General features: G+C 40.7%; 1 protein-coding gene across 4 annotated transcripts in view; it reads right to left on the reverse strand.

Moving 5' to 3' along the window:
• The window catches only part of tln1 (talin 1), a 261,880-nt gene that overhangs the window by 59,701 nt on the left and 176,420 nt on the right, over positions 1-25,759 (reverse strand). For all 4 annotated transcript variants that reach the window (XM_048541038.2, XM_048541019.2, XM_059649048.1 and 1 more), the window contains 9 exons: positions 24,267-24,380; positions 22,239-22,373; positions 21,503-21,631; positions 20,701-20,803; positions 13,824-14,032; positions 10,004-10,123; positions 8,922-9,119; positions 7,599-7,738; positions 5,738-5,831 (listed from right to left, as the gene is read on the reverse strand). In XM_048541038.2, coding sequence (XP_048396995.1) covers positions 5,738-5,831; positions 7,599-7,738; positions 8,922-9,119; positions 10,004-10,123; positions 13,824-14,032; positions 20,701-20,803; positions 21,503-21,631; positions 22,239-22,373; positions 24,267-24,380 — 1,242 coding nt within the window. The remainder of the gene's footprint in view (positions 1-5,737; positions 5,832-7,598; positions 7,739-8,921; positions 9,120-10,003; positions 10,124-13,823; positions 14,033-20,700; positions 20,804-21,502; positions 21,632-22,238; positions 22,374-24,266; positions 24,381-25,759) is intronic.

Raw genomic sequence — 25,759 nt, forward strand, 5'->3', positions numbered from 1 at the left:
TTGGATACTTTTGAGGGGAATAGCCTCTCAGGGGATAATGACAGCAGTCAAATTCATGGCACCATGGTTGGCTCTGCTGCAGAGGGAGACAGAGATGGACACTGAAATGCTACAGTTATAGAGGATTCAATTCTATGGGGAATAGGTAGGCATTTCAGTGCCAGGAGTCCAGGATGGTGTGTTGCCTCCTTGGTGCTTGACGTCTCAGAGTGGGTGCAGGACATTCTGGAGGGGGAGGGTGAACAGTTGTCATGGTACATATGTTGGTACTAATGACATAGGACCTCATCACTTTTTTCAGGGACCTAAAAGAATATAGAGAACTAGGAAGAAGGTGGTTATCTCAGGATTACTACCAGTGCCAGGAACTAGTCAGAATAGAAACAGGATACATAGGATGAACATGTGGATAAAAAAACGGTACAAAACAATGTCTAGTTTTTAAGCCAAGTTGCGACTAAAAAGGAAGAAGTGTCATCCATCTTAAAAAAACACTTTAGATAAGTCCCTAGGTCATGAGGTCTATCCCAAAGTATTGAGGGAGGCAAGAGAACAAGTTGTTACAGCATTGACACAAACCTTTGCATCCTCTTTGACCACAGGTGAGGTCCAAGAGGACTGGAGAATAGCCAATGTGTCCCATTGTTTAATAAGGGCAGCAGGGATAATCCTGGAAATTACAGGCCTGTGAGCCTCACGTCGGTGATAGGGAAATTATTAGAAAGGGTTCTCAGGGACAGGATCAGTAAACATTTAGAAGCAAATGGAATTATTATCAATAGACAGTATGGTTTTGTGCAGAGGAGGTCATGCCTCACTAACTTGATCAAGCTTTTTTGAGGAGGTGGCAAAGGTAATTGATGAGAGAAAAGAGTTGATGTTATCTACATGGATTTCAGTGAAGCCTCTGACAAGGTCCCTCATGGCAGACTGGTACAACAGGTCAAGTAACATGGTATTGGAGTGAGCTGGCTAGATGCAGCTAGAACTGCCTCAGTCATAGGAAACAGAGGATAGTGGTGGAAGGATGCCTTTCAGAATGGAGGGTTGTGACTCGGTGTTTTACAGGGATCAGCACTGGGACCTCGGTATTCGTGGTCTACATAAACAATTTAGAAGAAAACATAGCTGGTCTAATTAGGAAGTTTGCAAACAATACAAAGAGGTGGAGTTGCAGATAGTGAGGAAGATTCTCAGAGGATACAGCAGGATACAGATCAGTTGGAGGGATGGGCAGAAAAATGGCAAATGAAGTTTAATTCAGATAAATGTGAGGTGATGCATTTTGAAAGTCAAGTGCAGGTGGAAATTACTGTGAATTAGCAGAACCCTTAGGAGTATTGGTATGCAGAGAGATCTAGGTGTGCAGGTCCCCAGATCACTGAAGGTGGCAGTGCAGGTAGATAAGGTAGTTTAAAAAAGTCTTATGGCATGCTTGCCTTCATTGGGAAGGGCACTGAATAGAAGGATAGACACGTTACACTGTAGCTTTATGAACTTCAGCTAGGCCACATTGAGAATTTGCATACAGTTCTGGTCACCACACTACCAGAAAAATGTGGATGCTCTGGAGAGGATATGAAAAAGATTTAACAGGATGGTGCCTGGTATGGGGGACTTTAGATACCAAGAAAGTTTGGATAGGCCGTGTTTATTTTCACTGGAATACAGGAGGTTGTAGAGCAACCTGATAGTCTTTTAAAAGACTGAGAATGGCACGGATAGAGTGCAAGTTAGGAGGCTTTTTCCCCAGGGTACAGGGGTCAATCACTAGCGGACACAGATTCAAAGTGTGAGGGAGGGGGCAAGCTTGAAAGGGATGTGTGAGGCATGTCTTTCACACAAAGGGTGGAGTGTGCCTGGAATGCGTTAGAGGTGGTGGTGGAATCAGACACAACAGCAACATTCAAGTAATACCTCGACAAAACTTGAATAGGAGGAGAATAGAGGGATATGGGATCTGGCAGTGCAGGCTTGAGGGTTAAAGGGCCTGTTCCTGTTCTGTATTGTTTTTTGTTTCCATATCACAGCCTTAAATATATATATAAGGATTCTGCCCACATAGCTCTCTACACCAAGGAGTTCTAAATCCTCAGAAGAAATTCCTCAATTTTCTCAGTCTTATATCAGCACCCCTTAATTCGGAGACTGTACCCTCAGGTCTTGAGACTCTCCTATCACGGGAAACATCGTCTCAGGACTTACCCTTTCAGAATCCAATAAGTTTCAATGAGATCAACTCTCATTTTTCTATACCTTTCATTGAATAAAGTTACAACTTGTTTAGCATTTAGTCAAAACACAATCCCTCCAATATTGGGGATCAGAGTGAACCTTCTCTAAACTGCCTTCAATGAAATAATCTTTCCTTAAATAAAGTGGCCAAAATTGCTCTCAGTCCTCCAAACATGGTCTCACCAGCATCTTGTTAAGCTGTAAAAGAATTCTACTACTGTCATATCCCAGTCCCCTTGAGATAAGGGCCAACATTCCATTAATTTACCTGATTATCTACAGTATCTGTGTTCTAACTCTGTATTTCATGCACAAATACCCCAATGTCCCTTTATGCTGTAGCTTTCAGCAGTTTTCCCCCCCCACTTAAACTTTACTTTCTTGTTCAATTTGGAAGGGAACACTAAACAATTGCACATTTTACCACCCTACACTCCATTTGCTAACTTTTGTCCATTTATTAACCTATGTCTCTGCAAACTGTTCGTATCGCTCTTGCTTTTCCACCTGCAAATTCCACCACTAAGTTCACTTCCTTCCTCCAAGTTGTTAACATATGTTGTAATTAGTAGCAGTCCCAGCACTGATCCCTGTGGAACCCCACAGATAACTGGTTGCCAAGCTGAAAAAGAACCCACTATTCCAACTTGCCAATTCTCTACACAAGTCAATATACCTTAGGCTCTTATATGACTCAGCCTTTTGTGGGGTACCTTGTCTAACGCCTTCTGGAACTCCAAACACAACACATCTACTGGCTGCTCTTTATCTACTCTGATTGAGACTACATCAAAACACTAACAAATTAGTTCCCTTCCATTAAGCCATGCTGACCACTTGATTAGATTATGATTTTCCAAATATTCTATTATTTCCTTAATAACTGATTCTAATACTTTTCCAACGATAGATCTTAGACTAATGGGCCTATAGTTACCCACATTTTATCTCCTCCCCAATTAAGAATAGGTGGAGGGAGGAGGTCACATTAGCAGTTTTCCAAACATCTAGTGCTTATCCAGAATCTGAGGATTTTTGGCAAATTACAAGTAATGAATCCACTATCTCAATTGCTACCTCTTTTAGGATCCTTCAATTGAAGCCATCAAGGCCAGGAGACTTGTCTCCCTTTAGTCCTGCTAATCTAATACTACTTCCTTCACAATGGCAATGGGATTTAGTTGCTCCTCACCTATTCTTTAGTTTTAATGGAATATTCAAAGTATTTTCCACCATAAAGGTGAAGGTGTTCTCCTTATAAAGCTTTGAAGGTGGTGTTAAGAATCTTTTGACATTGATTAAGGAAAAAGTTGCTTCCAGGGACAAGATGTTTGAGAACCCCAGAAAGTGTTTAGAAATGTAACAGAGAACAATCATGGAACAGATGGCATCTGTTTTTGATAAAGTCAATCTAAAATATGAATTTTTTTTGTGTCTCTATTAGACTGGACCAGACTATGTCTAGCATTTTTCATTTTTGTTTAATGTTTCCAGCATTCAGTTTTATTTTATTTGAATATCCAAACTGCTCCAGTTCAGGCTTCATTAAGCTCTGACAATATTTTAAAAATCTGCATTTATTTCCAGTCAATACTTGCCATTATAAACGCCCAAGTTTACAATTACACTAGGAATTAGCTCTTTAAGTGTCTTATACTGCAAAGACACCCTCCTGCCAACAATAGTTTTGCAGCTCCAAACTCTCAGTCTACACTGTATCAAATCCTTTCTATATTACAAATATTTTGAGAATTTCTATCAGCTATTTAAACTTAAACAATTTAGTTCCTCATAATTAAACTTACAAAACTGGGCATCATTCTGGTGAATCTGCTCAGTACCCTCCCTTTTGAATGCAAAACTGAAGACACTGTTTCAGATCGAGTGTGATCAAGGCTCTGAACAACTGAATTATCACTTCCTCATTTTCCCAGTTTTCTTACCAGGCAGACAAAAATCTGAATTTATATTTTGTTTTAAACAAAATGTGCTTTGAAAAGCCCTTTAAAGCTATTTTGTTTAGACAGCTTTATTTTAGCCAGTTGGAAATTTAGCTGCTTTACTTTTTTTTAAGACAAATCTAAATGTGTGTTGGATGTATTTGTTTCTAAATGTGATCAAAGCAACTCAGCATCATCCACCCTTTGTATGTAAGCAATCCAAACTCCTGACGAAGTATAGAAGATAACGAAATGTGAGGCTGGATGAACACAGCAAGCCAAGCAGCATCTCAGGACCACAAAAGCTGATGTTCCGGGCCTAGACCCTTCATCAGAGAGGGGGATGGGGTGAGGGTTCTGGGATAAATAGGGAGGGGGGGGGGGGGGGAGAGGCGGACTGAAGATGGAGAGAAAAGAAGATAGGTGGAGAGGAGAGTATAGGTGGAGAGGAGAGTATAGGTGGGGAGGTAGGGAGCGGATAGGTCAGTCCAGGGAAGACAGACAGGTCAAGGAGGTGGGATGATGTTAGTAGGTAGGAGATGGAGGTGCGGCTTGGGGTGGGAGGAAGGGATGGGTGAGAGGAAGAACAGGTTAGGGAGGCATCTGCAGTTCCCATTATTCCTGACGAAGTATAACCACACAGCCCAAATAGCCAAAATAAAAAAAAGGGTCTCACAGCAGGTTTTGTATGAGGAGGTACTCTACAGAGGGCTACTTAAGTGCTGGGAGTAGTATATTAGCATGTAGAGATGATTGGCTAACTAAGAAGGGTTAGAATAAAATAGGTATTTTAATGTTAAATAAAAATGGTTGGCAGCCTGCGAAGAGTGGAGTATCATAGAGATCAGTGCTGGGGCAATTATTTACAATATATATTAATGACTTAGATAACAAGTGCGAAGGTAATATCACCAAGATGACAAAAATAGGTGGATGGCAAGCAGTGAAGATGACACAAGGAGCCTACTGAAAGATATGGCCTAGTTAAATCAATAGGCAGGAACTTAGCAGATGGAAAATATGGACAAAATGAGGGGATATGCAGTCCAGTGGGAAGAATAGAAGAGCTGAATATTAGTTAAGAGGGAAAGGCTACAGAAAGCTGTAATACAGAGGTACTGGGGGGTCCTTGAGCATGAATCTCAAAAAGCTAGCATCCAAGTTCAGCCAGTAGTGAAAGCAAATGGAACGTTGGCCTGTTTCTTTGAGAATAGAATATAAATTAGGGGCCCTTGGTAAAACTAGACTAGGCACTAGTCAGACCACAGCTGGAATATTGTGAACAGTACTAGTCCCTTATCAAAGGAAAAATATTCTGGCATTTGAGGCAGTCCAAACAAAATTCACTAGGTTGATCTCAGGTATGGAGGGAAAGGTTAAGTAGGTTGGACTTTGCTCGTCTTATGGTCTTGTGACTATTTAATAGTATTTAGTCATCTTTACTTGGCCTGTAAATTAAGAAATTATGCAGAAACTGTCAATTTAAACAGAAAAATGATTTCCCTAAGATCTTCTGAAATGCAAACTGAAAAGACTAGGAATAGCAGAGGGTCATTATTTACCTCTAGCTCTCGGAGAGCGTTATCACATTCCTTCTGTCCTGGGGCTTGCTGTGTGCACATTGTAATCAGCTGATTGATGCTTTCAGTCACAGCTCTACATTGTAAAAAAACATACAAAGCAAGTAATTTACGACTGTGCATGAAATCCACATTGCAGCTAAATTAAATTGCAAACTGAAGCTTTCATATTCAATGGGTTAGACCTTTAGCAGAATGAAAGCAGTCTGAACTGTATGGCCTAGATATTAAATTCCTGCTCCCTATCTTTCAGAATGATTGGAAAAATCTATTTTAGAGCAGAAAAGTTATTTCAATCTCTGCCAGCGCTTGTTTAGGTTTCCAAAGCCTACACATTTTCCAAGTATCCACTTAAATAATGTTCATTTGCTTATTTATGAAGTTATTTGTGTGTGTACAGTCAGAGTCATATAGCACAGAAACAGACCCTTTGGTCCAACTCACTTGAGTCCACCAGACATCCCAATCTGACTTAGCCCCATTTGTTTGTAATTGTGCCAGCCTCCACGAATTCCTCTGGTAGCTCATTCTAGACATGCACCATCGTCTATGTGAAAAAGGGGCGGCAAGGTGGCTCAGTGGTTAGCACTGCAGCCTCACAGCACCAGGGACCCAGGTTCAATCCCAACCTCAAACGACTGTCTGTGTGGAATTTGTACATTCTCCCCGTGTCTGCGTGGGTTTCCTCCGTGTGCTCTGGTTTCCTCCCGCAGTCCAAAGATGTGCAGGCTAGGTGCATTGGCCATGCTAAATTGCCCATAGTGTTCAGGGGTGTGTGGGTAATAGGGGGGATGGGTCTGGGTGGGATGCTTCAAAGGGCGGTGTGGACTTGTTGGGCCAAAAGGGCCTGTTTCCACACTGTAGGTAATCTAATCTAATCTAAAAAGCTACTCCTGAGGTGTTTATAAATCTTTCTCCTCTTACCTAAAACTTACACCCTCTAGTTTTGGGCTAGCCAACCTTGGAAAAAGACCCTCGCTATTCACTCTATGCATACCCCGCAAGACTTTATAAATCTCAATAGGGTCATCGCTCAGCCTACTACGCTCCAGGGAAGAGAAAAATACAATCTTTGAATTCACTTAAGGCCTTTGCATTTGCTTTGTGCAAAATATTGACAGAGAATTGCAGATTGCATCAAGTGTTTCACAATGGCTTGGGGGTAATCATAGAATCATAAGAATCTCCACAGTGCAGAAACGGGGCTTTCGGCCCAACAAGACCACACTGACCCTCACAGCATCCCAACCAGACCCATCCACCTATAATCCACCACATCTACACAACCCTGAACACTCAAGGCAATTTAGCACAGCCAAACTACCTAGGCCTGCATAGCTTTGGGTTGTGCGAGGAAACCAGAGCGCCAGGAGGAAACCCACGCAGACACGGGGAGAATGTGCAAACTCCACACAGACAGTTGCCCCAGGCTGGAATCAAACCCGGATGCAAAGGTTTTGCCTCTTTAATCACAGCTACTGTAGAAGCATTGGCAGCAATAATTTGTTTTGTGGCATCTTAAGAAGTTGCTGAATTTGACAGCTATTCTATTTCATTTTCATGGGAACAAAACTAATTTCTCTTCCAGAAACCAATTTTTCTAAAATCAAATGACACTTCTTGTTTAAACAATGTTGCATTTCCAGCAGTATGCTTCTTTTTATTCGAACTTCTCCAGCTTTAGCATGATCCCCTTTGGCAGAACTACAGTGGTTCACACAAGACTGTTACTGTGCAGGATAAGTTATAAATAACATGCCAAGTGAGGGCATTGAGTTGCTCTCCAGCCATTTAAGGAAGTAAAACACGAAGTACCAAACACAATAACTCATTTCAAGCTTACCGTGCAGCTGCAGCAAGTTGATTTTTGATGTTGGGAGCTGTCGGATCAGCAGACAGCGCTTTGGCTGCTAAAAGCAGTTTGCTCGATGCCATTGAAATGCTCTTCAGATTTCCAATTACCTGAGCCTGGTCTTCTTTGTCCTGTGGAAGTACAGAGATCAAGTGAGAACCAAAATTAAAATTTTGGACAAATCCACGTGTTGAGTTTTAAAACATGTTGAAGCAATTCTGGACAGATTCTTGATGTATTTTCATACTTTTTCTCATTGGTATTGTGCCCATTCCTCCTGAAACCTTAGTTAGGGTATTTTTTTATTGACATTTGTCACCATCTAGTAGCTTGGTGAGCTGTTACTAGTTATACTAACTCTAGAATTCCAATGGGCATCTCACCCAGTGACCATACACAGACAGGGCAGTCAGACAGGGACTTGGTCTCATCTGGTGTACATCTGCGCTCACGTAGGTATAGACCTTCAAAGAGGCGTGTGGGAAATTTGGTTGATTTGCCCTATATGGGTATTATGGCCAACAGTTAACTCATTAAATCAGAGCGTGAACCTGGAACTTTGCTGTTCTGTGTAGTAAATGTCCATTCTGGTCAAGTGTCAGCTTAGCTTAACCTTTCAGCACAGCGATGAAATACAGGCTAATGTCATTTTGCAGGAGTCACTGGGTTTGATATTATTAATAAACCAAAAACAGATCAAATCCTCAAAATGATAATGCATGAAGAAAACAGCTAATTTTAATATTTTGTCAATGGTTGAAGAAAGAAATACTTTAAAGGCAAAATCACTAAAACAATGAATGAAGGGTAATAAGCAGAAATGTTTTAACTCTGGGGATCATCAGAATAAAATTTTGCACAAATGGTTATTGAAACCAACATCTATTACAAAGAAGTGTGTATCAATATATGTGAAAAGGCGAAGTATGAAATGCTTTTTAAGCAAGTGCGTAAAAATAAAGATTGCCCAAACTAAGTGAGCACCTGGAAAAGTTTCAAATGGTCCCCTTCTGAGCAATAACATCCAAGAAAATCTATTAAAACAGCTGAAAGCTACCATAATGGGATTAGTCAAGATCTTCCCTACCAGCAAGCACATGTTTGACTATCCAAGTGCCTGTTTTTTAAATTAGAAGTCAAAATGTTACTAGACCCAGAGGAACTTGTAAGAGTATTAGAAAACTATACAACATGAGACATTAACTGATTAGAATAGATACAGTTCTGAAATATTTCAATTGAATGCCTTTGGAAGGTTTAGGCTGTCAGACTAGAAGCTGTTTCATCTATTGCACTGCCTACCAACTTTCTTACCTTGGACTGACCAGCCATTTCAACACCAGCCTGTAGGAATTCATCAAAGTCTTTGCCAAATTTGCCAGATGCCTTTGCCAGATCTTGTGTGGTTCCTCGAGATGCTTGAACTAACTCATTGGCAGATTGATTTAAACCAACTGCTGCTTCATTTAGATGTCCTTGAGCCTCTTGAAAGTTCTTGGCGCTTGGTGGGAACTAAAAATTGATTAAGTATTTATAACATAATACAATCCCCTCTTATCCCTATACAAATAAAAGCTTTCAAACTTAGTGCGTGTTCCACACACTAATGTGTACCCAGCATAGGCCAAAAGATTTCATACATGGCATTATGAAACATGGATGTGAGTTTGCTCACCGAGCTGGAAAGTTCGTTTTCAGACTTTTCGTCACCATTCTAGGTAACATCATCAGTGAGCCTCCGAAGCAGCGCTGGTGTTATGTCCCGCTTTCTATTTATCTGGTTAGGTTTCCTTGTGTTGGTGATGTCATTTCCTGTTCTTTTTCTCAGGGGATGGTAGATTGGCTCCAAATCAATCTACCATCTCCTGAGAAAAAGAACAGGAAATGACATCACCAACACAAGGAAACCTAACCAGATAAATAGAAAGCGGGACATAACACCAGCGCTTCATCGGAGGCTCACTGATGATGTTACCTAGAATGGTGACGAAACGTCTGAAAACGATCCTTCCAGCTCAGCGAGCAAACTCATATCCAGAACCTCAACCTGAGCTACAAATCTTCTCAAAACTCATTATGAAACATACATACCACAACGAAATTTAGAAGAAAACACTTTTCTGCAAAGTTAAATTAAAACTCCCCCCTGCTTTTGATATCTGTGTGTCAAAATCTAAGATCCATCCTTAAGGCAATGTTTAATTGGCTAATTTCATAAAGTACCAGTTCACGTGATTCCAACAATTTATAGGACCGAGTTCATTACTCCTTAGGTTTCTAAAACTGTCTCAACTGCAACTGATCTCTCTCAGGGTAAATGTTAATGTGTAGCTAAATTTAAATGTTACCTAACTTTGTATCACAAGTTTTATTTACAAATTGCCTTGGTTACTTACTGAATTTGCAAGTAGTCTTTTGCTGGCCTCACCAACAGTTCTTAAAGCTGCATCAACATCTCTTTGGCCTGGCAAACAATTCACACATCTGTTTAGAGCATTTGATACAGCTTTTGCCACCTGTGTGAAGAAAAGTGAACAATGATATATTTGAGATAACAAGGCAGAGCTGGATGAACACAACAGGCCAAGCGGCGGAGAAGCAGGAAAGCTGACATTTCGGGTTGAGACCCTTCATCAGAAATGGGGGTGGGCAAGGGAATTCTGAAATAAATAGGACGAGGCAGATGGAAGATGGATAAAGGAGAAGATAGGTAGAGGAGGTGTAGACAGGTCAAAGAGGCGGGGGTGGAGCCAATAAAGGTGAGTGTAGGTTGGGAGTTAGGGAGGGGATAGGTCAGTCCAGGGAGGTTGAACAGGTCAAGGAGGTGGGATGAGGTTAGTAGATAGGAGATGGGGGTGGGGCTTGAAGTGGGAGGAGTAGTTAGTGAGGCAGCGAGGAGCTGGGCTGGTTTTGGGATGCAGTAGGGGGTGGGGAGATGAAGTTTGTGAACTCCACGTCGATACCACTAGGCTGCAGGATGCCCAAATGAAATATATGAGACGCTGCTCCTGCTACTGTCAAGTGGCATCATTGTGGCACTGCAGGAGGCCCAGGATGGACATGTCGTCCAAGGAGTGGGAGGGGGAGTTGAAACGGTTCGCGACTGGAGGTGCAGTTGTTTAGTGTGAACCAAGCGTAAGTGTTCCACAAAGCGGCCCCCAAGCCTCCGCTTGGTTTTCCTGATGTAGAGGAGGCCACACCTGGAACAACGGATACAGTATACCACATTAGCAGATGTGCAGGGGAACATCTGCTTGATGTGGATGGTCTTCTTAGGGCCTGGATGGGGGTGAGGTGTAGGGGCAGGTTGCAGGGAAAAGTGCTGGGGATGGTGGGGAGTGTGGAGCGGACAAGGGAGTCATGGAGAGAATGGTCCCTCCAGAAAGTACGTAAGGTTGGGGAGGGAAAAATGTCTTTGGTAGTGGGGTCAGACTGCAGGTGGCAGAAGAGTTGGAGGATGATGCATTGGATCCAGAGGTTGGTGGGGTGGTACGTGAGGACAAGGGGGATTCTGCTTTGCTTGTTATTGTGGGGAGGGGGTGTGAGGGATGAGTTGTGGGAAATGTGAGCGACATGGTTGAGAATGTTTTCAACCACTGTGGAGGGCAAGTTGCAGTCCTTGAAAAACGAGGACATGATATAATTTCTGTTTTATCAGGACACATTTAGCTCGGCATTTTATTTAAATACATAAAAGACAAGCTAATCACCAATGGTCTGACTTTAACATTTTTATTTGGTATTGCACAAAACATATAGACAAAACAGCACAATAGATATGCTGCACACAATACAATGAACATGCTGTAAAACAGGAATTAACTTGAGGAAAAATGTGATCTGTGTGTCTGTGCCAGTTAATAAAGTCTTATAAATGCTGGTCCATGGAATGAGATGAAGATGTGACCAACTTAAAGATTTAAATCCTAAAGCTATTTATCAGGCATAATTTGCATTGCAGAGTTTCCTGTTAGAACATAGAACATAATAGCACAGTACAGGCCCTTCGGCCCTCAATGTTGTGCCGACCTGTCATACCGATCTCAAGCCCATCTAACCTACACTATTCCATGTGCGTCCATATGCTTATCCAATGACGGCTTAAATGTACCTAAAGTTGGCGAATCTACCACCATTGCAGGCAAAGCGTTCCATTCCCTTACTACTCTCTGAGTAAAGAAACTACCTCTGACATCTGTCCTATATCTTTCACTCCTCAATTTAAAACTATGCCCCCTCGTGCTCGTCGTTAGGGATAGATTTATTAATTGGTTCAGATTAGGGACTCCAATTGTGATAGTTGTTTGCTTCTAAAGTGAAAAGTAGCAGATCAGCTAGCCTAGGTCTTCTGGAATCAAAGTCTACAGTACAGAAACAAACCCTTCAGTCCAACTGTTCCATGCTGACCAGGTTTCCTAAACTAAATTAGTCCCATTTGCTAACACTTGGCCCATATCCCTCTAAACCTCACTTACACATATACCTATCCAATTAACTTACAGAACAAAAGTATTCCACTGCTAAGCATAGCAAGCCCTTTTCAAAAATCTAACAACCTTAAAGAATTAAACTCTTAAAAAAGAGTTCAGTATGAGATATGAAGGGGATTGGTTAGTTCAGCTGGCTGGATGGCTGGTTTGCAATACAGAGTGATGCCGACAGCACGGGCTGAATTCCCACTTAGGCTGAAGTCATCATCAAGGACTCTCCTTCTCAACCTCGCCCCTCACCTGAGGCATGGTGACCCTCAGATTAAAACACTACCAGTCATCTCTCTAATGAGTACACAGCTCAATGGTCTGTTTCTACCTTTTTACCTATTAAATATGAAATGCCTGAAAGCACCTCACTTTTTTAAAGGAAGAATTTATCGTAAAGTATAGACTGCTCAAAATAGATAAACTGATGAATATGTTTACTTGTGCATCAAGGCAAAGAGATTTTTATAATTAAATGATACTTTGATAAAGAAGATTTGCTTGCTAAATTTGTTGGTCACACAAAGATGGGAAGACAAAAAATTGAAAGTACAGTATATGAGGCTACCAAGGATACGGACAGGTTAAGTGACCAGGCAAAGATCTAACAAATTGAGCATAACATGGGAAAATGTGGATCTGCCCAGCTTGATAGGAAGTATAATAAAAAAAAAGCATATTATTAAAAAGATGGGAGACTGCAAAGGTCCAAGGTGCAGAGAGATGAGAATGTTCTAATGCACATATTGCAAAATGTTAGGGTGCAGGTGCAGCAAGAAGTCAGGAAAACTGACAGAATATTATTGTTTATGGCAAGGATAATTAAATTGAAAAGTAGGGAGCTAATACTTAGCTGTACAGGCACTGATGATACATTTGGAATACTATGCACAGTGTCAGTCTCCATAATTAAGGATGGAATAAATGCAATGCAAGCAGTTCAAAGCAGCTTTCTAGATTAATGCTGGAATGGGCAGATATTTTTACAAAGCAAGGATGGACAGTCAAAGGTTAAATCCACTCGAGTTAAGAAGAGGGATTCTTTTTTGAAACAGAAGAATATTAAGGATCTTGTCAGGGTAGAAGTGAAGAGGATGCGCCCTCTTTAGGGAGAATCTGGAACTTGGGGCCATCATTCAAAAATAAGGGGTCACATATTTATGACACTGATAAGGAGAAAAACTGTATATTTAAAAAAAGTGTTTTGGCTCTTTGAAACTTTCAGGTGGTGGTGAAAACAGAGTCTTTTTAAGCCTGACCCCTGATAAGGGGTGATGGGGGCGTGAGAGCTACAGGGGGTAGGTATGAATGTGGAGCTGAGGCTACAAACAGCCTGAAGGATGGAGCAGACTTTAGCAGCCCAGTGATCCATTCTTACCCCCTTCATATGAATTGGACAGAGGACAGTGACAGCCACCCTTTTCCATACTACACCCCAGTTGTCCTAATAACTAACATCCCAAATCCATCTAGTTTGCATTTTCTCCAAGTTGGTTGGCCAATCAGCCACTGCAAGGTTCCATGCACGGTGACTGGCTGATGCTGCTCGCAACACTGACTCCCTGTTCCAGAATTCACTGCCATACACAGACCTTGGAGGTTCACAGACAAAAACAAAATTAAAGGGAATGCCGCATCTCATCGCTATTAAGTATTGGTGTGAATTGCTCACCCACTAAAGTCAGTCTGGTTATACTGGCAAAAGAAGCATCAAGAAATAATGCCTAATTGCACCAACCTGTGCCAGCCTTTGCTGGTTTTCAGGATCACCTGGCTTTGCCATAGCTTTTCGAGCCTCTTCAATTAGACTACTGGATTTATCCATAACATCACCGGCGCATTCCAGCATCGCGTTCTGGGCCTGTGGGTCGGTAGTATTGGCTGCAACGCCACGTGCAGCTGAGCCAAGGGCTTTTAAGGCTTGAGCTACTTCTCTTGAGGCCAAACCTGAAACAGAAGTTACAAAAACAACTCAGATATTTGCCAATTTCATTTGACATTTGCTGCTTTCAAGTTAGCCATGTCACCAGAAAGACCATTAATTTCTATATGAAAGCAAAGTATGGCAGATGCTGAGGATTTGAAATAAAAACAAAATGCGAAAGAAACCCAGGAGTTCAGGCAGCATATAGTTAACAGTGTCATATCAGTCTCAAATGTAAACCTTGTTTGTGTCTCCACAGAAATGCCACACCAGAGTTTCTTCAGCACTTTCTGCTTTTAAGTTCTATCTGAGTTCATTTAGTAGAGACACTAGCATGATATTTATTTTCTCTTATAGAGTATTTGATTTATTGTAGTCACACGTACAATGAAAGGTTTTGATTTGCGACCTGTACAGGCAGATCATAGCAAACAAGAATATACAGATCATAAGGGGCTTAGATACAGCAAGGCTTACAGTGTTATGGCTGCACAGGAAGTGCACAAAACAAGATCAACATTTGTTTGAAGTTAGAAAGGTCCATTCAGCAGTCTAATAACAGCAGAGAAAAGGCTGTTCTTGAACCTGTTAGTGCACGTGTTCAAGCTTCTGTATCTACTGCCCAATGGTTTAGGTAAGAAAGCATTGCCAGGGTGGGAGAGATCTTTGATGATTTTGGGGCCTTTGTGCAGCAACAAGCAGCGTAAACGGAGTGCATAGATGGAAGGCTGGCTTCCGTGATGGTCTGGGCTGTGCACAAAAACTTTCTATCGTTTCTTACACTCCTGGTCAGAGTAGTTGCTACATCAGGTCATTATGCACCTGGGCAGTATGCTTTCAATGGAGCATCTGTAAAAGTTGATGATGGTCCTTCTGGACATGCCAAATTTCTTAAGGCACCTGAGGAAGAGGCGGCATTGTTGTGCCTTCTTGACCTCGCATCTACATGGGAGATCCAGGACAGATTGCCAGTTATCGTCATTCCAAGAAACTTGATACACTTTACCCTCTCCACTTCAGCTCCAGTGATGTTGGAAGGGGCATGCCCTCGACCCCGTTCAGCCACTCCATTATATCACAGTTTTTGGTTCATGCTTTGAGTTCCACATTCCCATCCATCCTTTGTAATCATACACTTGTCAGGCAAGGAATTCATCGGCTTCTGCTTTAAAAATATTTAGTGACCCTACCTCCCCTGGCTTCTGAGGTAGAGAATTCCAAATTCACACAACTCTCAGAAAAGAAAATCTGTCTGATAAGGGCGACTCTAATTGAAAAAAAAAGTGCCCCTTTATCTTTCACTTTGGTATTGACCACCTCATCCTGGTCCAGTAATGATTTTCTCCCTTGTCCCTCCCATCTTCCAGGGCAGGTCTTTGACCAGGAACAGGAATCACGACATGAGTAACAATTTTATATTTTTCTCCGCCCTGGAATGAAGTCAGTTGAGGATTATTTTCCATCTCCATTTCTCCCACCACTGTACAAACTGCTGCCTTGGAAAACATTAGATAAACCTTTGGCAGACTGAATTAAGGAAAGCCCCAAGGCGTTTTATAAGAGCAAGAAGATTACCAGGGAAAGAATGGAGCATATTAAATAGCAAAGGGACAATCTATGCCTGGAAAAAGAGGGTGTGGATGAGATTTTAATGAATACTTCTCACATGCATTCACAAAGAAGGAAGACATTGCAGGTGATTTCCGTTGGGATGGTGAGCTTCGAAAGATGTTAAGATTAATAAGGAGGCAGTATTAAGTGTTTCAACAGAAATATAGGTGCAATAAAAACCTAGAGATGTATCCCCAGCTGCTATGGGAAGCAAGAAAAGGAAATTATTGGGTCTCTGGGGTGGACAGCATCCCCAGTGCAGAAAGAGACCATTCGGCCCAGATTCTGCAATCTTCCAAACAACATCCTAATTAATACGTTGCTGGTCACAGGTGAAGTGCCATATGTCCGCAGGATTGCTAATGTGGTGAGTTTGTTCAAGAAGGGCAGTATCTATTGACCAGTTAGGGTCATATGAGTGGTCGGATTTTTATGGGAAAAAAATTCCAACAGACAAGATTAATCAACATGTGAAAAGACAAGGATTGATCAAGGATAATCAGCATGGATTTGATGGAAGAGGATCTGTTAGACTAATTCAAGAGTTTTTTGAAAAGGTGGACTAAATATAATGAGAGTAGTGCAGTTGATGTGAGTTACATGTGCTTCAGTAAGGCCTTGGACAAGGTCCCACATGGAAGGGTGGTGCCGAAAGGTAAGAGCCCATGGGATCTAAAGCAAGTAGGCAAACTGAATACAAAATTGGCCAACAATAGGATGCAAACGATGAGGGTGGAGGGTTGTTTTTGTGATTGGCAGACTGTGACTAGCTGTGTATCACAGGGATCAGTGCTGGGACCTTTGCTGTTTGTTATGTACATTAAAAATATGGATGCGAATGTAGAAGGTATAATTAGTAAGTTTGTAGATGACACAAATTAGGAGGTAAGGAGGAGGGTCTCAGGTGATAGTCTGATATTGAGCAGCTGGAAAATTGGGCACCGCAATGGCAGATGGAATTTAATCCTAGTAAATGTGATGTGATGCATTTTGGGAGAACTAATCAGGGAAAGATATACTGGGAGAAGTATTGAAGAACAAAGTGAACAAAGTCCATACATCCCTGAAGGTGTCAGCAAAGGTAAATAGTGATGTAAGAGGCATAGGGAATGCTTGTCTTTATTAGTTTTGAAGTAGAATACAGGAGCAGGGAATCTTGTTGCAACTTTATAGAGCATTGGTTACGCACAAAATAGAATACTATATAGAGTTCTGGTTGCCACAATATATCGTAAGGACACGGTTGCACCGAACACGGTGCAGAAGAGATTCACCAGCATCTTGTCTGGGATGGAAAATCTCAGTTAGGAGGACAGACTGGATAGGCTGGGTTTCTTTTCCATTGAGCCCAGAGGGCTGATGAGGAATCTGAGTGAGGTATACAAAATTATAAGCAGCATGGACAGGGTAGATTGTGAGAGCCTTTTTCCACCCCCCGCCCCCGCCATGGCTGATGTATCTAAGACCAGAGGGCATAAGTTTAAGGTGAGAAGTGGTTTACAGGGGATCGGAGGAAAATTTTTTTCATCCATAAAGGTGGTTGAAACATCGAACATGCTGCCTAAGGGGATGATGGGATCAGGTACTCTCGCAACATTTAAGGCGTATCTGGACGACTACCTAAAATGTCAGGGCATAGTAGGCTAATGACCAACTGCAGGTAAGTGGGATTAATATAGCTTTACTGTTTGGTGGTCAGTATAGATGTGGTGGGCTAAAGGGCCTGTTTCTATGCTGTTTGAATGTGACTATTCTCGGTCAGCATGGCTGACTAGCAGGTGTTTATTCACTTAGCAGCATGTGCGGTTTTGCATCAAATGAGCAAAAAAAAATTAGAACATGCGAACACCCCTTGATTTCACAGCAAATAGTTCGGTTAATTTGAGCCAATCTTTAAGAGTCTCTTGTGCTTCCATAGTATACCTTTGTATATTGAAGTTTCCTGCAGCAGGATGAAGCAGGAAGATACAATCAAACTGCTTTCCTGTCAGGCAAGTTTAGGCAGCTTTTTCCGGTTTATAAACAGCAAGCAAATTAATCCTGAAGTTCCACATATTGTTACAGCTGTTGGCAATATGCTAACATCGGTAGTTACCATCATGAATGAATTTGGTTGAGTAGCTGAACATCTGTTTTACGAGAGGATGCACCAGCCTAAAGGTCATTTTCTTGAGATGAACAATTGACAAAAACTTCTCAATTTTTGTTCACCTTGACAAACAAGGCTTGCAGAAAGAAAGTGGAAGACCAGAGATGACATGTAATAAACATATGCTTAGCAGAGATTTACCCTCCAACTTCCTCCCACAGTTTGAATGACCAAGTAGGTAATAATGCAGAATATCCCATTCCATCAGAAATGAAAAGTTGTAGATAACCAGGTGGCAAGGTTTATTATGGTAAAATAGTTCTAAATAGAGATAGAGGCACACTGTACAAATAAATTTCGGAAGAGAAATTGACTGAAGTGCATATGTTTATTCACTAGTACATTCCAAGCACCTGAGAAAATAAACTTGCATCTAGAACCCTAAATAAATGAAGCAATCATATTAATAGAACCAAGTTAACAAAGTGTGGGGGTGGATGAACACAGCAGGCCAAGCAGCATCTTAGGAGCACAAGAGCTGATGTTTCGGGCCTAGAGCCTTCATCGGAAAAGGGGGATGGGGAGAGGATTCTGAAATAAGTAGGGAAAGAGGGGGAGGCGGATCGAAGATAGATAGAGAAGACAGGTGGAGAGGAGATAGACAAGTTAAAGGGCCGGGGATGGAGCCTGTAGAGGTGAGTATAGGTGGGGAGGCAGGGGATAGGTCAGTCCGGGGAGGACAGACAGGTCAAGGGGGCAGGTAGTAACACAAGTTGGCACAATTGAAGCCGACAAAATTTTGATTACTTTTAGTTTCAATTTTTTAAGTGGTTTAAGTTTGAATATTTCTTAAAATTTGAAGAAAACAGATCAGTCACAAGAAGATTGTTTTTCAATGTGTGTACATGACTCTTCCTGAATAATTGACATGTTCAAATTCTTGAAATGGACAAAAACAAAGCACGTACTGTAATCAGTGATAATGGGAACTGCAGATGCTGGAGAATCCAAGATAATGAAATGTGAGGCTGGATGAACACAGCAGGCCAAGCAGCATCTCAGGAGCACAAAAGCTTTTGTGCTCCTGAGATGCTGCTGGGCCTGCTGTGTTCATCCAGCCTCACATTTCATTATCTCACATACTGTAATCACTTCTCTTTAGCCACTACTGTCCTCTCCCTCAGAAAAAGAAATCAGTTGAAAAATAGTTTCTACTGAAGATCTAAAGAAACGTTCTAGAATTATTACACCTTTTTTTTGTTTGCAAAATGAGGAAAAACAAACGTATATTATCATCCTATTTAAAAAAAAATCAGGGAAGCATGCTGTTGCATGTGTATTTCTTCACAGTGCATTTATACAAATGGCAATTCCTAAGTTTTGTAGACCTTGGCCAGATACTCAAACTGTTTCTGCCAACTTAATTCTTAGGCTGGGCAGCTAATCTACTCCAAGTCTGGTCTTTTGAGGGAGACTGAGGACCATATCAAAAAATGTCCAAATGAGACACAAAGGAAACATTCATAGGTAAGTAATTGATATAATCATGAAATATGTAAATAGTTATAGGTATCAGGAATTCCATAGCAGTCAAAGTCTTTTGGGAAATAGATTTTTTGAATTTTATGAGTACCTGTGCAAATCAGATGGGAGAAATTTCTAAAGTTGTGACTAATAGTTGGCAAGGGCAACCTCACCTTCAATGGCCCAGGTGAGGCTTGACAAATTTAAAGCAGGTTTAATATGCTTGCAAGATCCTAGGATGAGCTCATGCACAGAGCAATTCCAAGGCAAATCATCTACTTTTCCTGCTGGGTGTGGCGATGCCCAAAGCCTGGCTGCAATTGCAGACTTAAAGCCAGGTTGAAAGAGGCTAAGACATTTTATCATAGCTAATCTCTTTGCTGTCTCTTTTGGCTGTGATTCTTGGTTTTCTTTTCTGTATTTAGGCCCTCTATCTTTATCTTGCCTCATCCCTTCTTTATTTTACTTTTCAGCTCCTTTGCACTGATTTCTGTAGGTGCTGATCAGCAAAGGCTCGCTCGAAGAAAAAGACCTTCCCAGAGCTATAGTCAGTTCAATCTGAGTTCTCTTAAAGGTGCAGTTGGCAAATGGAGGACTTAAAGACCTAAAAGCCACATTTTCAGGTTACAGTACCGAGCACCAAGAATAGAATAATTCAGGCAGAGTCTAGGTTGAGGGATCAGGGGTGTTTTGGGGCCTAGAGAGGATAGCAATTAAGTGCAGTGCGAGGGATTATTTACACATTATTTAGGATTATTTACACAATACCCAGAGGCATTATTTACACATATAAAATTACTACAATTAAGAAGAGGACATGATTGTTCGAATGGAAGGAAACAATATGAAGGTAATACTGAAATGATGCACTACAGCATTTATCTTGGCATCACAAATAAAATGCAGGTATTGGAGAGATTTAAAATTTTATCAATTTAAGTGGCATCCAGATGCATTCTTTTACAAGGAAAAATATTTTATATTGTGTATAATATTGTATTCTGTTACCTTAATTACACCGAGGACTAATGCTACAAAGTCTAATTGCTGACATTATGCATGATAATAATTCAATGTTACTACTATGCAGCGCAAAGCTTAGAAAGCTAGCTTTGTCAGTCTAGATATTGTCTGATATATGACTGGTATTTCCTTCTCCACTTAAGACCGAACAAGCTAAAATACTGAAAAATTTCAATAAAAGAATCACTAAAAATTACATACTATACATTAGAAGTGTATATTCAAGTGTTTCATGATCCTAAAATCCTGCTGTGGAAAAAGAAGTGGGCCAGATTTTTTTTAAATAAAAAAATCCAATAGCGGAAGGGTGAAAAGATCCTCTAAGTTGGTAACTGGAATGACATTCTATATGTAGCTGCCAGCTCATTCAGAATTTTGCACACATTTTATATATTTGAACTGTGTCAGTAGTTTCTTGCAATATTCTATAATAATCCAACATACCAGTGTAATTCTCATTTCCTTGTGTGACTGCACTCAGTAGCTTAGCTACGGAAGCACCAACCATCTTGGTGCTACTGCCCAAATCCTGCGAACACTTTTCCAGCTGCCAACAGTAAATACAGCAAGTTATTTCTGGTTATAACTGTGTAAATAGGAGCAAGTTATTATCTAGTCATCCATGGGTATGGCAAGACTAAAAACAATAACTTAAGCATCATGGTAGTTGAAAAAGTTAAATCAATGTATTTTTGATTTTAGTCAAAACATACGATTCACTTTTATTTTCATCTTTCTCAAATGCCTAACACTCAGCTGATTTACAGTTTTCTAGCATGTCATTGACCACCATTTTTTGCATACTCAGTATTACAAACCTTTTTCACCGCCGCCCCCACCCACCCCCCACCAAAACTGAAATGCACCTTCTTCAGACCGATTCAAGGTGGCAGCACACCATCACCCTCTCAAGGGCAATGAAGGTGACCTTGTTAGTAACATACTTATTTACTTCATTATTTCATGGGATGTGTAAGTGACTAAGTAAGTAAGTAAATAAATAAATACTCTCTTACAGGGATGTAATCATAAAAGATAACCAAGAGAGCTCAGGAAAAAGATGCTGTTCAATGGTGAATGACAGAGGTAAAATTTAGTATATTCAAATTTCAGCCAGGCCCTTTTCTTTGGAAGCAATCAAACTATGAAAGCAAGAACCAATGGAAATACCGCAGAAATATAGCTATATCCACAGCAAACTGCACTCCTTAACATTTATTTTCATTTATCAAGTTAGTCTTGTTACCGTTTCTCCAGGCAGGGGTCTGAGCTTTCCTTCTGCTGCATTTGCTTTTGCTTCCTGCAGATCTTTCTCCAGTGTTCTGATCTGATTCAAGGAAGAGTCTATTTCCAGTGGACCACAGGCATCTTGTGCCTATATTGGAGAAAAGGAGTTTTGCCAATGATAAAGTAATTTACTGTCATGTTATACATAGTCAATCATCATTCACCAACTTAAATGAATATAAAAATAAGTCTTCCATCAAACTAAATTAAGTATCTTGAAGACTCTGTCCATTTCATTTCATAATACTTTTCATGAAAACTAAACCTCCTGAAGTGCCTCAATCTCACTGGCATCTCTTTGACTTTAAGATTTACTGGAGGTGACCTACATAATAAGACAATATAGACTTCTATTACTCAAGTATTTTAACCAAAATGACATGAAAAACAGGCAGAAAATTACAGAAAAAGTAAGGTATGCTCTGACATTAGAGGTTATTAAGCTTATTCACAACATGCTTCCTGTTTATTCCAAGCACAATCATCATACACACAGGTACATACATATACACACACGCACACAAACTAAGTAGTCATTTTTTCTTTCTATAGATTTTGTTTGACTTATTATCCTAAATTTTATAATGGAAGCAGAGCAGAATGTTCTCTCCCACACAGTTAAGCTGATGAAGTCTACCCTCTTGTTGTTAACTATAATCTTAAAACTTGCACAGATCATCAATAATTTTACTCACCTTCTGTGCAGCTGCCCGCAACTCTTGTAAAGTGTTCGCCAGGTTCTTAGCACATTGGCTCAGTTGCATGGCTGAGGCCTGGTCCCCAATGGTAGGAACTGTAGCTCGGGCAGCAGCAACCATTTTAGTTCCAGGCTGCAAGATAAGCAAGCAAGCAGTGAAAAGCCGCATGTACAATTCTAATTGTTTTAGAGGATGGGGAGAACAGTACAAAATGGCTTACAAGAGAGAGGTGAGAAATTACGCCCATAAGGAAAGGATGTACATGCTATTGAAATGGCAGGGCTGCTCTGTTGGAGGGTTTTTAAAAATGGTAAGTTTGATAGAGTAAACAAAGAGCGACTGCTTCTGTGAAGAAGAAATTACTCCACTCTGACAAAACGAGCGTTCCACAGACCAGCTGGCCCTAATTGAACCGAGGAGCTTGACGTGTATTCTGGGAAACCCCTATTTTGATTTTACAATCTGTCAGTGGTAGCATACACAGTATTCACTGTCATGTGATAATAATTCTAGTTAACTATTTTAATCTTTAAGATGTTTTAGTTAGAAGCAGCAGGCAAGTAAAATATTGGAAAACTATGTCATGGGCTTTCATTTAGCAAATGTTTAAACAAAGTTTCCAAAAGGCAAAAGTTAGAGAACTTACTCCTACTGCTATCTCTTTTGATCCTAAGAGTGCAAAAACACTCTGGATGTGAGACACTTACCACATATCAATTTGATCAAATTTGAAAGAGCCAGACTCAAACAAAACAATAGCACCTTGATTCCTCAACAAGGCAGCCCAGATCACCAGATGATTAACAATCACTAGATTCTACTTGTGCACCCTGAAGATCATCACAAGGAGACAGTGCTTCTAACCAGGGCACTATGGTAATGCTGGTACATTTTAATGCTACTGTACAGACATGAGAATGTCCTGTCTTTATTACTCTTTACAAAATATAACCACTGTCACTGAAAGGGCGTTTAAGAAAGCACAATAATAGCATAGTTAAGACAGCTCAGCAGTCAGTTAACTTTATCAGTGAGGTTACACTGGAGCTCAAAAGGATCTTGGGTAGGCCATTGTTGGGGTACTGTGTGCAATACTGATCACCGCTGTATATAAAGGATGTGATTTCACTAGATGCGTGCAAAGGAGATTCACAGGGATGTTGCTTGGGATGAAGCATCTCAGTTATGAAGAGAGCTTGGATAAACCCCGGTTGGATTCTTCAGCATGGAGGTTGTTGCAAGTGAATCTGATCGAGGTCTAAGAGATTATAAAGGGTGTCAAAGGGTAGATAGAAAGCAGCTGTTCCCATCAGTTGAAGGATCGGTAATATGGGGGCATAATTTTAGGGTAAACCTGGACAATTAGAGGGGACTTGAGGTAAAGAGGTTGCATCCAGAGGTTCGTAGGGGTCAGGTTTGCATTGCATGGTAGTTGAGGTGGGTAACCTCAAAACCTTTAAGAAGTACCTGATGAGCACTTGAAGTTTCATAACATTCAACGTTATGGACCTAGTGTGGGAAAATGGGACTAGTCTAGGTTTAAAATACTTTTGGCAGTACAGATTTGATAGCCTGAACAGTCTCTTCTGTTTTGTATGATTCTAACTGGTGTCACCATATATTTTTGGAATTTGAGAGTGAGGAATTGATACAAACTAATGCAGTCCAGATATTCCAGAAATAAAGAACATAAAAAAGTGACAGAAATACAGAATACATCCTTCTTGTGTATTGGTTTCTATAGGAGATTCCTTTGCAATTCATGAACATAAAATTCAGACAGCTACCGTAGCTTTACCTCTGTACAGTGGTCAGTACTAACAATCATACTTGTTTTGTGTAGCCTGATCTCCAAGATTGGTTTATATTTTACAAGAGCAGACTAGCTACCTTATACGGCCTAAAGGAAACAGTCAACACTTTCAAGTTCGTGATTCCCATCAAACAGCTGACATCTCAACTTGTCTCAAGCAGAGCTAGGGTTTATATCCTTGCACCATCGATGTTTGAAATCTATTCAGATACCTGGAGGAAGTTCTGGCTTGCACTTATTAGAGCCAGCTGGGCACTGGGGCTGTCCGGTTGTGACTGGCTGCCACGAACACCTTGTACCAGCAATGGGATCTGCTCAGCAACACTCTAAAAGTACAAAACATTTCAAAAAAAAAATTAAGGAGCTTTAAACATGACATTTCAAAACAATCCTGCTGAATAAGGGACCGATCTCCACAATGTGTCTTTTACATGGAAAATCATCCTGAAGTCTTTCCGAAGCGAAATGAGAAACTAAAAATCTACAGTGATCCAAAAGATGACATCAGGCAGAAGACTAGAAGTGTTGTTGAAGAATTGGTTTTATGGTGGTTTTAAGAGGAAAGGGAAATGGAGTATTTTCAGAAGGAATTCTATAACTTAGGATCTGGTTGGCCAAAGACAACTCAAGGGCTCGAGAAGACAGAGACATGAAACACTGAATGTGATGGTGAAGATTATTAACTGGAGGAATCAGATGCTAGCAGTCAAGGTAGGTCAGCAAATACAGGGTGGTGGATGAACAAGAGATAGACACAGCATCAAGAAAGCTACAAACGCAAATTTAATTTTCTGATGTTACTGCCAAAACCCAGGCCTCAGAATAGATCCTTGGGTGACTTCTGTGTTAACACACTGAGACAATGCTGTTATAGTAGAATCAAGCGGGTAGTTTCATTGCGCTCGATATGGAGGAAGACAGTTCAGTCAAGTGAGGATTGGGGGAGAGCTACAGATAGTTAAGAGGATGATGATGAGGGACAAAATGTACAATTGAGAGACTCATGCAAAATGCATATAGTGATGCTCTTTCCAGCTGTTTTCAAACTGTGGAAGGGGTGAAAACAAGAGTCGTGGGAAAGGATAAGCAGAGAATTGCAAAGACAACAAACACATTTATGTATCCTGTAGGATCTACATGTGCTCCGTTGTATCATTTAAATGTTTATATAAAAATAAGTACAATAATTATGCTAAATTCATTTCTGCTTGGAGAGAAGAAAGAAAACTACAAACTTTCAATACAAGATCATAATCAAGTAATTAAATAGGGAATTTAGAAGAAGCCGCTTCATACAGAGGCCAGTGAGTTTGTGGAACTCACTACCATGTTGAATGCTTCAAGGGGAATCAAGATGAGCACATTTACAAAGCACCAAACTGCTAAAATGTTCTGAGATATTTCACGGGGACATTTGAAAAACAAAGAATACAGCGATAAAACAAAGAACTATGGATGCTGGAAATCTGAAACAAAAACAACTACGAGAGAAACTCAGCAGTTCTGGCATATTTGGAGACACTATAGTTAACGCTTTGACTCCAATGACCAGTTTTAAAGATGGATCAGATTTCGAGGAGCACTAATTAGGCAAAGGTCATTGGGTCAGGTTTTGAGGAACACCTAATCAGGCAACATGTCATTTGTACTGTTGGGACAGTCTGCACCTGAACCATGCTGGTGAGTCACATAACTTGGGCAATAC

This window comes from Stegostoma tigrinum, chromosome 1, assembly GCF_030684315.1.
Source record: "Stegostoma tigrinum isolate sSteTig4 chromosome 1, sSteTig4.hap1, whole genome shotgun sequence".
NCBI classification, from domain to species: domain Eukaryota; kingdom Metazoa; phylum Chordata; class Chondrichthyes; order Orectolobiformes; family Stegostomatidae; genus Stegostoma; species Stegostoma tigrinum.